At 50.4% G+C, this 16,033-nt stretch overlaps 3 protein-coding genes across 3 annotated transcripts; 2 read left to right on the top strand and 1 right to left on the bottom strand.

Annotated features, from left to right (window-relative positions):
* The first annotated feature begins 82 nt into the window (after positions 1-82).
* Positions 83-4,930, top strand: Rps18 (ribosomal protein S18). The gene is made up of 6 exons (XM_048347983.1): positions 83-143; positions 637-735; positions 4,266-4,352; positions 4,431-4,532; positions 4,631-4,722; positions 4,814-4,930. The coding sequence occupies exons 1-6, from the start codon at positions 141-143 to the stop codon at positions 4,887-4,889; spliced, it is 459 nt and encodes a 152-aa protein (XP_048203940.1). The 5' UTR covers positions 83-140; the 3' UTR covers positions 4,890-4,930.
* Positions 4,931-5,550: 620 nt separating this feature from the next.
* Positions 5,551-7,223, top strand: B3galt4 (beta-1,3-galactosyltransferase 4). The gene has a single exon (XM_048347982.1). The coding sequence runs from the start codon at positions 5,616-5,618 to the stop codon at positions 6,957-6,959; it is 1,344 nt and encodes a 447-aa protein (XP_048203939.1). The 5' UTR covers positions 5,551-5,615; the 3' UTR covers positions 6,960-7,223.
* A 262-nt stretch (positions 7,224-7,485) lies between these two features.
* Positions 7,486-15,969, bottom strand: Wdr46 (WD repeat domain 46). Its single transcript, XM_048347981.1, has 15 exons — positions 15,845-15,969; positions 15,540-15,746; positions 15,370-15,450; positions 15,120-15,232; positions 14,917-15,004; positions 14,742-14,803; positions 14,091-14,195; positions 13,835-13,985; positions 13,577-13,712; positions 12,467-12,566; positions 8,613-8,926; positions 8,368-8,462; positions 8,112-8,207; positions 7,872-7,985; positions 7,486-7,754 (listed from the first exon to the last, which is right to left on the bottom strand). Exons 1-15 carry the CDS (start codon positions 15,911-15,913, stop codon positions 7,647-7,649), a joined length of 1,839 nt encoding a protein of 612 aa, XP_048203938.1. The 5' UTR covers positions 15,914-15,969; the 3' UTR covers positions 7,486-7,646.
* Between the last annotated feature and the right edge of the window lie 64 nt (positions 15,970-16,033).

Genomic DNA, 16,033 nt, shown 5'->3' with positions numbered 1-16,033 from the left:
CAACTCCCGCGGAAGCAGTTTCCGGAAGCGCTGAGGCCATATGGATCCGCCTCTTCCGCCGAGAAGCTATATAAGAGAATAACGTCACTTCCGCTCTCTCTTCCACAGGAGGCCTACACGCCGCCGCTGGTGCCGCCGCCATGGTAAGACAGGGATCCGCGCTGGGATCCAGCGACATCGGAACCGGGACGGGGAGGCTTTGCTGTCGGGACATCGAGAACACCCTAGATTGGGGGCCTGCAACTTTGTATGTGGAGCCCTGGATCGCACCCTTGGGAAGGGACGACCAGAAACTTTGAGTTCTGGGGAGCAGGGCTCACGGAAGGGTCATTGCCCCGGCACATGAACGTTGCCAAGGTTTAGGCGTGTGTGGGGACTTCTGGCCCGCACCACTCGGAGTACCCTTTTGGGAACCGCCAGTGTGCGTCCTGTTGCCGGAGGCTGGCATTTTCCCACGCTTGAGCGTTTCCGTATTCCCGCTGTCTGAGGAGTTGTGTGCCCAACTTCTAAGAGGGGAGGGGGTCGGGACTCGGCGTGTGGCAAGCTTAACATACCTGTTGGAGATGGTGACTTTGCCTTAGCGACCTTTTGGGTTGATAGAGCTCATGGTGTCTGACTTCTCCCCCGTACTTCTAGTCTTTAGTGATTCCTGAGAAGTTCCAGCACATTTTGCGAGTACTCAACACCAACATCGATGGGCGGCGGAAAATAGCCTTTGCCATCACTGCCATTAAGGTAAAGCAGGGTAAGGGGTAGAGATTATGACACTTTAGTGAAGACCTAAGGCTATACTAGAAGCAAGGTTGAGGAGTCACAAATCTCAGCCCATCTCCTCAGCCCCTGAGTTAGTTAAAGCATCACTGCTTAGGTGAATGACTAGTCCCCTTAATGCATTTGCCCTAAAAGGAAAACAAGAGCCAGAGGGTGGTCAAAAGTTAAAGCCAATACACTTCATGTGGAAAATGGGTATGGTCACCCTACTTACATTTCCCTTTAACTACTAGTTTGTAAGATCTCCTTTCTAGGTTTGGTTATGTTGTCCTTATCCCCCAGTGAATCAGCTTCGGTGAAATTCATGGATGCTAAAAATTAGGTGAATATTTTGAGGGATGAATAGGAATTTGTCAACTGATAGACATCCAAGTGTGAAGTGGGCAGGATGTTTAATCAGGTGCCAAATGTGAAAGCCAATGCCCCTTTCTAATTGAAATGATGGGTGCAGTATTGGATATTTCTTTTCACAAACCTAATGGATTTTTGGCCTTCCAGATGGGGGCTTCAGTCAAAACATGTAATTGTGGAAGTAGCTGAATGTCTTGCCTTTCGGTGTTTGTGCACTCCAAGAGGGGTTAGGGCTAGACTTACCCCTAAGCTTCTACTGTGAAAGTGGTTGTGCAGTTTTAGGATGAATGGTGTTGGGCATGTGTTTGAGGAGCTTACAAGATTTTTATAAAGGTGGGGGGAACACACCTAAAATCCTTTTTAGCTGGAGGGGATGCTCAAATAGACATAAAGGTGGCTTGCTTATGTTTTTGGGGTTGGGTGTTTTGTTTTGTTTTGTTTTTTTGCCAGTCTTGGGGCTTGAACTCTGGCCTGAGCACTGTCCCTGGTTTGTTTTTGCTCTAGGCTAGCTAGCACTCTACCACTTGAGCCACAGTGCCACTTCTGGCTTGGGGTGGGGGGGGTGCTCAGTCCTGGGGCTTGAACTCAGGGCCTGAGCATTGTTCCTGGCTTCCTTTTGCTCAAGGCTAGCACTCTACCACTTGAGCCACCATACCAGTTTCAGCCCTTTCTGTTTAATGTGCTGAGGAAACGAACCCAGGGCTTCATGCATGCTAGGCAAGCACTCTACCACTAAGCCATATTCCTAGCCCCCTTTTTCTGTATATGTGGTGCTGGGGAATCAAACTCAGGGCTTCATGTATATGAGGCAAGCACTCTACCACTAGGCCATGTTCCCAGCCCCAAAAGGATGACTTATTAGTGAGGTATGACAACACTCCTATAATGCTAGCACTCAGAAGACTGGGGGAAGAGGGACCATATGTTTGAGAAGATTACTTATTTCCAATTCTGTACTGCAAGAAGCACAGCAGTCATTTGTTCTTATACTAATATTTAGTGCTAAAGTAGGTAGCTGATAAAGGAGAACAACATGCAGTATTCAAGCAGGACAGAAAAGTTTATTCCCAAACTGCTGGCCTGTGGCTGAGATGGCTGAAGAGAAGGGGTGACCCATCACCAGCCCATACTAGGGCAGGAGTTGGGAGAGGTGGCTCCCTCTATATGCCATTTTACCTAGGTAAAGGCAGAGACTAGACAGGCAGGGGCATCTGCATGGAGCCCACCAAGAGTGCTTATGCTACACTGATCCTCTGCCTCTTTAAAATTGTGTAGCTGGGGCTGGGAATATGGCCTAGTGGCAAGAGTGCTTGCCTCTTATACATGAGGCCCTGGGTTCGATTCCCCAGCACCACATATATAGAAAATGGCCAGAAGTGGTGCTGTGGCTCAAGTGGCAGAGTGCTAGCCTTGAGCAAAAAGAAGCCAGGGACAGTGCTCAGGCCCTGAGTCCTAGCCCAGGAGTGGTGGTGGGGGGGGGGAATTGTGTAGCTATAATGGCTCAAAATACATAGGAAAAGGGTTGGCATGTAGCTTAGTGGCAAAGCACTAGCCTAGCAAATGCAGCACCCTGGGTTTGATCCCCAATACCACCACCATTCCCCCTCCCCCCCAAAAATACAAAGAAAAGCAGTTTAATCAGTATATAGTGGTACATCTCTTGGGGATCCTAGTGCCTTGAGTACTGAGCCTTGCTTAATGTCTGGAGCCCCCAAAAATGAACATTTCTTCTCTGTTAAGCTGGCTAGTATTTTGTTAAGTATTTGTATGGGAGCCAGTGGAAAAGATAAGAATTGGATAGAAAAGAGATTTATATGGGGTCAGTTACTTCTAGAAGGTGTTTGGGGGAAGAGGGCAATTCAGGGGATTAGACTGGGAACCTCACAGTTTCTAGGCAATAACTGCCACTTGAATCCTATCTCCCAACCCTTTTTGCATTTGTCAGGTAGGATTTTTTTTTCTACTCAGTCTAACCTGGCCTCTTGGTACTGCTTAGGGATGCCAGGCACATACTTAGCTACCCTCAAACTGATCCCTACAATCTCTGTCCTTGGGGTTGCTAGGACATGAGCCACTGCACCTAGCCTGCTATAGTCTCCCATTCCTCTCAGTTGGGGTGATTACTGCTGTTTATGGGTTAGAAATATTTGGGGTTTGAAATTAATCTCAGATCATGCTTGAATGTAAATATAAGTTGTCACAAACTTAAGCCAAATAAAGTTGTTTTAAAGGAACTTGTTTCCTCAGCACTAGAGGTTGACAGTCCCAAGTCAACAGCACCATACCACATCCTTCAGGAGGCAGTGAAAATCCTCTCCCCTGTTGATCTGATTGTCACCTTTAACAGTTGGTTTTCCTTGGTCTGTAGCTGCATCATATGTGGCTGTCTTTCTCTGGAGTGTATGTCCCATCCTGTAACTATTGGACCCAGTACATGACTTTTCACTGTCTTTAGTCAGATGGGTTTGAATTTGGACAGCATGGGATGCAATGCTGGTGTTTGCGGCTGACCTAAGCATTAGTTTGACCTAGGGGAGAAATTGGCTCCCTAGGTTCCAGGCACTGGTTCTTTGTGCTGATGGAAAACATGGTCAAGTTGCCCGCAGAATTGTGACCCTAATTTAGCCAGGGTACAGTGGCTCAGGCCACCACTAATTTCTGACGGCTCAGGTGGTTGGGGTTTGGATGGCCTCACTTGAGGCCAGCATGGGCAGTAAAGTCCCCAAGACTCCCATCTCCAAAATAAGCAAAAAGCTATGGGGGAGGAAGTGGAAGAAAGATGAGGGAGGAGGTAAAGTTTGACAATAAATGTACTCACTACCTTACATATGTAACTAACGCCTCTGTACATCACCAAGTGGGAATAGCAAAGCAAGCATAGGGCCGTGAGTTCAACCCTGGTACTTGCAAGCTCCCTTCCCCCTCAAGAAAGATTTGGCACAGTGCTTCCTGCTGCTGTGGAGCGCGTAGCCATTACCTTTTTTCCTTTGGCGCTTATTTGGAATGGTGGGTAATAGGATATTGGGAATCTACAAAGTGCTGGATTATTGCAGTCCTGCCTTTGTGGGCTCTTGGTGTATTGGGGTCATTCAGGGAAACCAATATGTTTTTTTAAAAAAAGATTCTATAATCTCTCATCTTAGGGTGTGGGGCGAAGATATGCTCATGTAGTGTTGAGGAAAGCAGACATTGACCTCACCAAGAGGGCTGGAGAACTCACAGAAGATGAGGTAAGAACTCCTGCTGGGAGAGGGATTGAAACCACCTCTAAAGAGAAACCTCTAGATCTAGTTTGTCCCCTCTGCTAGGTGGAACGTGTGATCACCATTATGCAGAATCCACGCCAGTACAAGATTCCAGACTGGTTCTTGAACAGACAGAAGGATGTAAAGGATGGAAAATACAGCCAGGTATGTGACTGAAATGTTGGGGGGGAATGGAGTTAACTAGAAATGGGTCTAGAGGAGGTCAGGGAGTAAAACAACATGCCCCTCAACTCCAAATCTAGGTTCTGGCCAATGGTCTGGATAATAAGCTCCGTGAAGACCTGGAGCGGCTGAAGAAGATTCGAGCCCATAGAGGGCTGCGCCACTTCTGGGGGTGAGTTGGGGTAGCTCTGGCCTGTCCCCAGACTTAGCAAAAGGGATTCCTCGTGCTGTGCATAACCTGATCATTCTCTTTTCACCTGCAGCCTTCGAGTCAGAGGCCAACACACCAAGACCACTGGACGCCGTGGTCGCACTGTGGGTGTGTCCAAGAAGAAATGAGTCTGTAGGCCTTTTCTGTTAATAAATAGTTTATATACTGATGGCTTCTTGCTTTGTGCTTTTTTTTTCCTCTGGTGACGCTTATAGAGAACATGCTGAACAGTGTTGGCCAATAATTTCCCTTAGTGGTTAATCATTTAGTAGAACACTGCCCTGTGCTCCATAAAATTTATGGTGGGGTGTTATTCTTGGTGGGCAAATGTTACACCACTTCAGCCACATCAGAGATAGGGGAGACTGCCCCTGTTGGCTTTTCAACTCCTACCCCACCTCTGTAGCACCCCCACACCTAGATGATGGGGGCGGGGTCGCCGGTTATGGGGCTTGGATGCAGTCCCTGAGCTTTTGTGTTCCTCCACCAGTTACACTTTTGGCTTTTGTGGCTAATTGGGCAAACCTTTGTCTCAGACTTACCTACCTGGCCTGCCTGATTCCAGCCTCGAGTAGGATTACAGGCAGAAGCCAGTGGCGCCCAGTCTGAAAAACAACTTGTCCTATAAAAGGTGCTCCAGCAGCTCGCAAGCAGCTGGAGCCCGCGGAGATTGAGTAAGTCACTTTGAAGGTAGCCTGGGCTGCACAGCTCGGAAAGCCAGTTTCTGCTTGGGCGGATTGTCCCGCTTCTAGAATATTGGGGCTCCCACATGGGAAAATATCAGGTTCCCTCTGGATTAAAGTGACAGCGGGAAGGTGGTTGTGCTGCAGGCTGCGACACTTCCGGAACAAGGGATGATGGGAGTGGGCGGGGCCAGGCATCAGTCCGGGAGCAGCTTGGTGGGATCCCGCTCGTTACCAGGCAACCGTCCAGGCGGCCCCGGCCGCGCCTGGCATCTGGACACGAGCGCCCCGTGTCCCCGGCCACCCATCCTCATTCCGCCGGGATTCCTGGATATCGGGATACGGCAGCATGGAGCCGGCCTCCGCCCTCTAACTGCTCCCTCCTTCCAGACAGACTTCGCCATGCCCCTCAGCCTCTTCCGCCGCCTGCTGCTGGCCTCCCTGCTGCTGGTGATGTTGTGGGCGCTCTTCGGGCCCTCCGGGGTTGGGGAGGAGCTGCTAAGCCTCTCACTAGCATCTTTCCTCCCAGCCCCCGCCTCGCCAGGACCGCCCTTGGACCTGCCTCGCCTTCTGATCCCCAACCAGGAAGTGTGCCAGGTTCCCGGCGCCCCACCTTTCTTGCTGATTTTAGTGTGCTCGGCTCCAGGGAATGTGAACCAGAGGAATGCCATTCGGGCCTCGTGGGGCGGGCTGCAGGAGGCGCGCGGCCTCCGGGTTCAGACGCTCTTCCTGCTGGGGGAACCCGACCCGCAGCAAGGGAGCGACTTGGCCCGCGAGTCGGAGGCAAAGAGGGACATCCTGCAGGCTGCTTTCCAGGACTCCTACCGCAACCTCACCCTCAAAACCCTCAGCGGGCTGAACTGGGCAGCCAAACACTGCCCCGCGGCCCGCTACGTCCTCAAGACGGACGATGATGTGTACGTCAACGTCCCTGAGCTGGTGTCTGAACTGATTCTGCGAGGGGGCCCTCCGGAGAGGCGGGACAGAGGCCTGGAGCCCCACAAAAAGGAGCAGCAGGAAGGCCAGGACTCGAGCGAGAAAGTGCCTCTCCTGTACCTGGGCCGAGTGCACTGGAGGGCTAGCCCCTCTCGGACCCCCGGGGGCCGGCACAGAGTGTCGGAGGAGCAGTGGCCTGACACCTGGGGTCCTTTTCCACCCTATGCCTCGGGCACCGGGTACGTGCTGTCGGCTTCTGCTGTGCAGCTCATACTCAAGGTGGCTAGTGGAGCACCACCCCTGCCACTAGAGGATGTGTTTGTGGGGGTAAGTGCACGCCGAGGAGGCCTGACCCCAACCCACTCGGTCAAGCTGGCTGGCGCCACCCACTACCCCTTGGATCGGTGCTGCTATGGGAAATTCCTGCTGACCTCCCACAAGTTGGATCCCTGGAAGATGCAGGAAGCCTGGAAGCTGGTGCACGGATTGCACAAGGAAAGAACTGCACCTTTTTGCTCCTGGCTTCAGGGATTCCTGGGCATTTTGCGGTGTCGGTTCATAGCCTGGCTTCATAGCTGACAGTGCCTGGGGCTGCCAGAGGAGTAAGAAGACACCAGGCCAGCCAGCACCAAGACCTGTCCCAGGCCCTAAGGGCTCTGGTTAGCTGAAGCTGATCAACTTCCTCATAACAGACTTGAGTCCGTTTCCAGACAGGCGCTATGAGTTTGGCTTGCCAGCACCAAAGATGACCACCAGATATACAATAAAAATTCTGGGGTGGTTCTATTACCTCAAGCCAGGGAAAAAGAGGGGCATGTGTCCCCAATAAAACTTGTTTCTTCACCCTTTCAAGTGCCATGTGTCCTCACCAGAACCCCCAAGACATATGTAGAAAACTGAGGGGCCAACCCTGCTGGTTAGGAAGGGCACTCCCAGGGACAGAGCAGAGAAAACACATACTCCGGAGGGGAGGCCCTGACCAGGTCAAAGCAGCAACGTAAATGAGGCAGGGAAATGGAGGCAGGACACAGGCCCCTTTGGACCTAGAATAGTCCTATGCTGGCAAAGGGTAGTACAAGTTCACAGGGCATTTGAGGCATATTACAAAAAAAGACAACCTTGTTTTCTTTAATACCAACCCACTGAAGGAGCCAGTTGTCCACACAGTTGGGAAAAGGGACACATGTCCCCTCATTCCAGGAAATCGTTACTTCCCCGCAGGTGATCTTAGGAAGCCGTTGTTCCCGGGCCACCCTGGAGCCTGGCTCAGCGCACAAATCTGTCCAGTGCAGATGGCCGGGCACCTGTGGGCTTGGCTTTCTCTTGCTTCTGCTGTTGCTTCTGTTGCTGCTCAAGACTCTGCCTGACTTTGTCCTAGAAACAAGTGAGGGGGCACAGGGCCAGGTTAGCAGTGGCTGCTGACGAGGTCTGATATAAAGGCAGGAGAAAGATGCAGACTGGGAGGCCAGGCCAACTCTAAGGTTCCTTTACCCTGTGCTCCTTGTCCATGACCTTCTGCTTCCTCTTCACTAGACTTGCCGTGGAACCACGGCCCTTCTGCTTCAGCTTGGGCTGGAAGGGAGCCTTAGCATCTGGGTCGTAGCCCTGAGGGATTGACAGGAGTGAAATTAGTAACAGCTACCTCCTGAGACACACAGTGGGGACAGGCCCAGGTAAAGGGAGGGATGTGAGGTGGGAGAAGGGTCTGGATGCTCAGGTGCTGCTCCATACCAGCCTCTCGATCCGCTCCTTCTTTGCTTGCTCCAAAGAGATGACATCTACCTCTGCCAGAGCTCGGGGGTCCAGACAAATGAGCTCTGCAGGGACCTGAAAGTGTCAGAGGGACAGGTATAGATGAATGAGCCACAGAAAGGCACAAAAGCCAGGGAGACAGCTGAACCCCACTCTTCCACAGACCCTGGATGTGAGATCACTAAGAGCCCTCTCCCAGCCTGAAGCCAAACACTTGCTCCAGTAGGAAACTCACCTTCTCCAACAAGGCCTTCACCTCCCACTCCTGGCGCTGTTTCCGGCTCCTGTATGGGTTATTCTCCAGGCCATCAAAGTTGGGCTCAGCAGCCCCTGGAGGGAGGGAGATGAAACCACAAGGGAGAACCCAGTCCCTTAGCTCCAGCCTAACCATGTTCCTTACCCTACCCCTGACTGTTTCAGGCCCCCCCACATTTCATCCAGTTGCCACTTCCTGCGGTGTCTGTCCCCTGGCCCACTTACCAGGGACCAGCATGCTGGTGATGCCCCCGCTGTGCCCGACTCCAAGCACATCTTCAAAGGGGCAGAACTGAAGATCATGCACGTGGCCTGAGAGCCGGTGGGTGAGGTAAGGCTGCTCCAGGGAGGGTGGGCTGGCCTTGCCCTGCCCTGCCCATATGTTGACCACATCACTCATGCCCGCAACCAACAGTCCCCGCTGGGAAAAGGCCACGTGCCCCGCTCCCTGGGGCAGGGTCCGCGCACTCAAGGGCTGGAATGTCCCTCGCAAGTCAAAAATCTTCAGCTGATGGTCCAGGCCAGAGGTAGCCATGTACCTGCGGGGAAAGGAGGGAATCAGTTCATCTGTCAGCACTAAGGCCGGTGGCCAGGTCCAAGTGTGCACATCAGGACAGGGAGGAAAACACTAGTAATATCCACTAGCACAACTCTCTACTATAAATATTTCCCTTTACAAATAAGGAGACTGAAGTTAGAAAAAGGAAATCAGAATTAGTCAGGGCTATTACTATTTTTTATTTTTGGCCATTGTAGGCCTTGGACTTGGTTAATTAGTCTCACAGGGACTCGCTTCAAACCATGATCCTCAGATCTCTGCCTCCTAAGTAGCTAGATTACTAGTGTGAGCAACTAGCACCCAACAAGAGCTATTTTTCTTTACTTTTTTTTTTTTTTTTTGCCAGTCCTGGGCCTTGGACTCAGGGCCTGAGCACTGTCCCTGGCTTCCTTTTTGCTCAAAGCTAGCACTCTGCCACTTGAGCCACAGCGCCACTTCTGGCCGTTTTCTGTATATGTGGTGCTGGGGAATTGAACCCAGGGCCTCATGTATACGAGGCAAGCTCTCTCGCCACTAGGCCATATCCCCAGCCCAACCAGGGCTATTTTTACACACGTGTACACACACACATACACGTTTCATGTCTAGGGTCCTACCTACTATCACCATTCTGCCTTAGGATGTAAGGAAGAACACATGTCAGGCTACAGCTAAATATGGTATTCTATACTGCACACAAGGCATCAGAGCAGCTCAGTAAAGAGCAGATGCAGTCATCAGAAAAGACTTCCCTATGCAACTAATGCAAGTTAATCATACAAAAACAGCTTCTCTGGAATAATGGGATCTGGACAGTGCTCAGTGCAAGTCAGATATATTAACACCATTGTGTAAGTAAGATAGAAGCAGGTTTATTGACAGATTGGTGGGAAATGTGGCAAGCCTGATAAATCAAGAGGAGACAAAGTAGGGTTTCCTTAAAGTCCAACTGAGGAACCATTGTTCATTAGCCCAATTAGCAGTGACAAATTACAAAGTGAAAACCACATGGACTTAAGAAAAGCTCCTTAGGAAGTAGCAAAATACAACTCTGGGGCTGGGAGTGTGGCCTATTGGTAGAGTGCTTGCCTAGCTTGCCTTGGGTTGGATTGCTCAGCACCACATATACAGAAAAGCCAGAAGTGGTGCTGTGGCTTAAGTGGTAGGGTGCTAGCCTTGATGAAAAAGAAGCCAGGGACAGTGGTCAAGCCCTGAGTTCAAGTCCCAGGACTGGCCAAAAAAAAAAAGGAAAACTGCTTGTTCTGCAACATTGGTGACCTAATCTTGTACTGTGTAAGTAGATTGCTTTCAGAGATTGGAAGTTCTGTTCAAGTTGTTCTGTGGAGAAGGAAGCTGAAGGGGGAACTAGCTAGGCCAGAGGACACATTTGTCAAAAGACCAATGATTCTCTTCTGGGCCTTTGTTGTGACTCAGGATGGGACTGGAGTTACTAGGAGAGAGATTTACCCTGGGAGTCAACACAAGAGGGACAGTTGTGTATTTCTGACAAGAATGACTGGGGGGGCTGGGAATATGGCCTAGTGGCAAGAGTGCTTGTCTCGTATACATGAAGCCACATATATAGAAAATGGCCAGAAATGGCGCTGTGGCTCAAGTGGTAGAGTGCTAGCCTTGAGCAAAAAGAAGCCAGGGACAGTGCTCAGGCTCTGAGTCCAAGCCCCAGGACTGGCCAAAAAAAAAAAAAAAGAATGACTGTGGGGTCCAGTAATATCCTTGAGCAAACCAATACCTTAACACCAGGGCAAATACAGGTTCTCCCCAACATATAACCTACCCCAAGATAAATACCAGCCCAGCAACCAGATAGCATTCCAGGTAACACTGCTGGATCACTGAACTTGCAAAAAGCAACTTGGTCTTGACAAGCCAATCCAACCAGATCCTGTTGCGAACTTCAGAAAGCACCTTGAGGGAAAGGCCAGCTTTACCCTAAGCCCCTGCAGGGCCTGCCAAAAGAGCTGCTGCTGAGGACCAGGGATAAGAAGGGATAGGCCTAAGATCAAAGATCAGAGCTGTCCAGAACCACAGTGTTGAAAACCCTATGTCTCAGTGAACTAAGTGATTAAGCCCTGGGCACAATGGCGGGCCCAGGCAGCTTCAGACAAGCCTCTTCACTCTCCAGAGCCAAGCGGGCAAGCTAGGAAGGAAAAAAGGCAGAACCAAAGCATTTGTTCCCAAAGATACAATTATGGAAGCCAAGGGGTCTTAGTAACCTGAAAGGATCAGTAAGCTGGTGGCCACTTGCCACCAACTGCCACTTGTTTGGCCGTACTCTGATTGAACCCAGCCTCAGGCTGATATCTTCCGATTCACATTAACAATAGAGTTTGAAGATCTGGATTGGTCAGTTGGACACTGGTGACTCACACCTGTAATACTAGCTAGTCAGAAGGCCGAGATCTCAGAATCAGTTTGAAAACAGCTGAGGCAGAAAAGTAAATGAAACTCTTATCTACTCAGCAAGCTGGTGGACTGGACATGACTCAAGTGGTAGAAGAAAAAAGCTGAGATTTCAAGGCAAAATTTTAGTTCAAACCCCAGTAAGGGGGGCGAGGGGGAAGAGCCAGATGCCAGTGGCTCACGCCTGTAATCCTAGCTACTCAGGAGGCTGAGATCTAAGAACTGTAGTTCAAAGCCAGCATGGGCAGAAAAGTCCAGTGATAAAAGTGAGGACTCTTATCTCTAATTAACCACTCAAAATTGGAAGTGGAGCTATGGCCCAAACTGGCAGAATGGTAGCCTTGAGCAAAAGAGCTCAGGAACAGCAACCAGTGCCCAGCCCTTAGTTCAAGCCCTACAACCAACAAAAAACAAAAGGTGGGGGGGTCCAATTATTTAAACTTAACAGACATAATATTCCAAGAATATTGTAATTAGTTGTCATTATATATGTTTGTTTATTCAAGCCTGGGGCTTGAAATCAAAGCCTGGGCACTGTCCCTGAGCTTTTTCTGCCCAAGGCTAGCACTCTACCATTTGTGCCACAGTGCCACTTCCGGCTTTTGTTTTTTTCTTATTTATGTGGTACTGAGGAGTTGAATCCCGGGCTTCATGCATGCTAGGCAAGCCCTCTACCACTAAGCCACATTCCCAGCCAGTTGACATTATGTTTTAAAATGTTACCATTTAGGGGCTGGGGATATGGCCTAGTGGCAAGAGTGCTTGCCTTGGATACATGAGGCCCTGGGTTCGATTCCCCAGCACCACATATACAGAAAACGGCCAGAAGTGGCGCTGTGGCTCAAGTGGCAGAGTGCTAGCCTTGAGCAAAAAGAAGCCAGGGACAGTGCTCAGGCCCTGAGTCCAAGGCCCAGGACTGGCCAAAAAAAAAAAAATTTTTTACCATTTAAAAGATCTTTTTAATAATTGCTTTTTCTATTGCTATTTAAGTAACTACATAATACCTCTGGCTTAGGCTCTTGGTTAAGCAAAGTCTACAATATTTATTCTCTGGCTCTTTATACTTTCTTTTTTTCTGGGAGGGGGAGGCGGGGGCCAGTCCTTCAAACAAGTGACTTACGTGCCTGTAGAATCCACTGCCACAGCCCTGACTGCACCACGGTGACAAAGAATCTTTGCCAGTGGCTCCTTCATAGCTGGACTCCATAAAGACACAGTACCTGGAAGAAAAGAGAATTATCAATACAACATCTCTGATTATTAAACAAGGCAAGGACCAAGGGTTGGTAGATCATGACTGTAAATCCCAGCTACTCAGGATCAACTAATGATCAACATTCAAAGCTCAAAGCAAGCCTAGGGAAGCAAATCTGAGAAACCTGCTTCCAGCTAACCAACAAAAAGCTAGAAATAGAGGTGTAGCTCAAGTGGTAGAGCTACCAGCCTTGAGCAAAAAAGCTAAGCAAGAGAGCTGGGAATGTGGTTTAGTGGTAGAGTGCTTGCCTAGTATGCACGAAGCCCTGGGTTTGATTCCTCAGTACCACATAAACAGAAAAAGCCAGAAGCGGTGCTCTGGCTCAAGTGGTAGAGCACTAGCCTTGAGCACAGAGAGGCTCAGGGACGGAGCCCAGGCTCTGAAGTCAAGCCTTAGGACTGGCAAAAAAAAAAAAAAAAAAAAAAGCTAAGCAAGAGCCAAGACCTTGAATTCAAGCCCTAGTACTGGCACAAAGGAAGGAAAGAGAGAAGGAAGAAAGAAGAAAAAAGTTGGGCAGAGTGGCTTAAGCCTGTCATCCAAGTTACTCAGGAGGCTGAGATCTGAGGATCACAGTTCAAAGCCGGCAGGAACGTTTGTGAGACTCTCATCTCCAATTAATCACAGAAAAAGCTGGATGTGGCGCTGTGGCACAACTGGTAGAGTGCTAGCTTTGAGCAAAAGGAACCCAGAGACAGTGCCCAGCCCAGAGTCCAAGCCCTAGGACCGGCAAAAACAAAAGTTGACCAGATGCCATCTCAACCTGTGGCTGGGCACATCTATCATCCCTAGTAATATGGAAAAGCATAAATTGGGGAGATTGCAGCCCAGGCTTTATGAGCTCAAAATAACCAAGGCAAAAAAGAAACTGGAGACATAGCTTAAGTGACGGGTTGCCTGCCTAGCAAGTTTGAGAGGTCTTGAGGTCAATCTGAAGGACTATTCCCCCCTCCCCCCAAAGCAAGCCTCAGGACTCACCATTGCTTTGTCCAAGGTGGATGACAGCATTGTAAGGGTTCTGAGCCATGACACTCAGCCGTCCAGCCCGAGCATTCAGAGCGGTCACAATCTTCCCCACTGACACGTCCAAGTAGGTCAGAAACCCTGTCTCTGACTGAGAACAAGAGAGAACTGAGTTTCTGGGATTGTCTTGTCTTCCCTCTATGGAAGCCCTAGAGGAAAGCGAGATTCCCAAGGACTGCCATCAGCCCCTGTGCTCCACAGCCAGCCACTCACAGCAGTGGCCAAGAGGAAGTGGAAGGGTAGGAATTCAAGCCGTGTTACTCGGTCACAGCGGCGGATGCAATGGAGCTCGATGCCCTGGTTGTCATAGATGTAAAGCCAGCGGTTCTGAGCAACAGCAAAGAGTGTCTCAGAATGAAGAAACCTGGGAGAAAAGAAGGAGTGGTTCAATGGAAATGGAATCCCAGGTCATCGCTCAATGCAATGGCTGTTCTCACCCCCACTGACCAACAACAGAGAAGACACTGACTGGATGTCCCGCACTGCCTCCATGACGTTGATTTCGCATGTGAGCTTCTTTGTCACCCAATCCAGGGCAGCCACATGACCCCGACGCCCTCCAAAAGCCAGGTATCTGTTGGAGATGAAGGGAAGGCATGGTATGAATGCAAGGCAGCACTGTGATTCAAATACTTTGAGGTCTTCCCCATGCCAGCTTCTCTCCAGGGAAGAGGAGACATGTTCCTGCAGATGTTCAATCTCCTCATCAACAACTCAAACACATATGGCACTTCCAGTGAGGTTAAGGAAACATGACAAGTTCAAGAGTGCCTGAAGGCAAGCAAAGCAGCTCAGTAGTTCAACACCTTTATTATGAACAAGACCCCTAGTTCAAGTCCCATCACCACACACACACACACACACACACACACACACACACACCACAATAAACAAAAGAAAAAGAAAAACCGAGGAGTGATGGTGGCTCATGCCTGTAATCCTAGCTGCTCAGGAGGCTAAGATCTGAGGATTGTGGTTTGAAGCCAGCCAAAGAAGTAGAGCTGTGACTCAAGTAGTAACCAGCCTTGAGTGGAAAAGCTAAGGGACAATAGCCAGGTCCTGAGTTCAAGCTCCAAGACTGACACAAAGAAGAAAACAGATTGCCAGAATTTAACTTTACCTCCCAGTCTGAGAGTAGTTCAGTCTGTAAGGTCCAAACTGTCGAAGATTCAAATTAAAGTGCTGAGAAAAGGAAGAGTAGAAAAAAGAATCAAAAAAAGAATGACTTCCCTTCAGGAAACCACTTGCTTTTCCTTTTGGCACTCATGGACTATGCTTTTCCTCCTCAGACGCACCTTGGCAGCACTTGCAATGTCCACAGCCTCTACAATGTCAGTCTGGAGTATCTTTGCTGTGTCTTCCCCATCCTCCCCTTCTAGAAACCTGAAAGCCAGGACAGAATGCAGTAAAACGTCTCAATATGAACCCTGCAAACCAACCTATACATGAGAACTCAGGTAAACGGAAGTGGGCAGGGCCCAGATTCGGGTGCACTCACCCAGGTTCCTCAACAAGCAGCAGTTCCGACCGAGCAGCTCTGACACTTGCCTCCTCTTCCTGAGCTTCCGCCACCTCAAGTTTGCTTCGGGTTTTGGTCTTAGAATGTGGGAGCTATCACATCGGTGGTGGGAGAGGAGTAGAAGTACCAGATGACATGCCGGGTCACAGGAGAGCTAGCCCCAGTCTCCATCCATCTCATCCAGACACTCCGCCTTCCACCCATCCCCTACACTCCAACTGGTCCTCACCGTTTTAGATTTGTCTATGCGACGGAACTTCTGGGCCGCCTCCACAGGGGCGGGGGCGGGGCCTGGGAATGGGTCCTGGGCCTGGGGAAGGGAAGTGGCAGCTCACTGGCAGGTTCTGGGTGTCCCCAAACCTCTCTCACTGTCAAAGCCACGTCAGGTCCCAAGCTCACCCCAGACAAGCTGCGCTGGGGCTTCTTCTGATCACGGGCCTTCCTGGGGACCCAGGGCTTCTTGGAGACCCGCGACTTCTTGGAGACACCGCTACTCTTTGGCCTCTGGGGCCGGGACTCCTGACTTCTCTTCTTCTTGACCGGAGGCCCTGGCGAGGCCCCGGCAGCGCTCGGTGTGGTCTCTTCCTCCCAGTATCGCCGCGGTTTCTAAGAGCAGATCAGACGCTCTCGTACTCCGCAGCCCACGTCCCGATCCTCAAACCCCGCAACTGAAACAAAAGACAAACCCATGCCAGGGCCTCTACCTTTCTCTTGGCCTGAAGTTTGCCTTTCGTGGGCGGCACATCCTTGCCGGGCGTGGGGGCTGTCTCCATCTCGCCCACCCGAACAACGATCCACGTGCAAAAACTCCCAGGAGCAGTACCCCCGGGCCGCTTGTGCAAACTTCCGGAAGTCCTCCGGCCTTCATCCAATCAGCGCCTTGCCAGGTCTGA

Source organism: Perognathus longimembris, chromosome 6, assembly GCF_023159225.1.
Source record: "Perognathus longimembris pacificus isolate PPM17 chromosome 6, ASM2315922v1, whole genome shotgun sequence".
Lineage (NCBI taxonomy): Eukaryota > Metazoa > Chordata > Mammalia > Rodentia > Heteromyidae > Perognathus > Perognathus longimembris.
The sequence above is the reverse complement of the archived record's forward strand: the minus strand, read 5'-3'. Positions and strand labels throughout refer to the sequence as shown.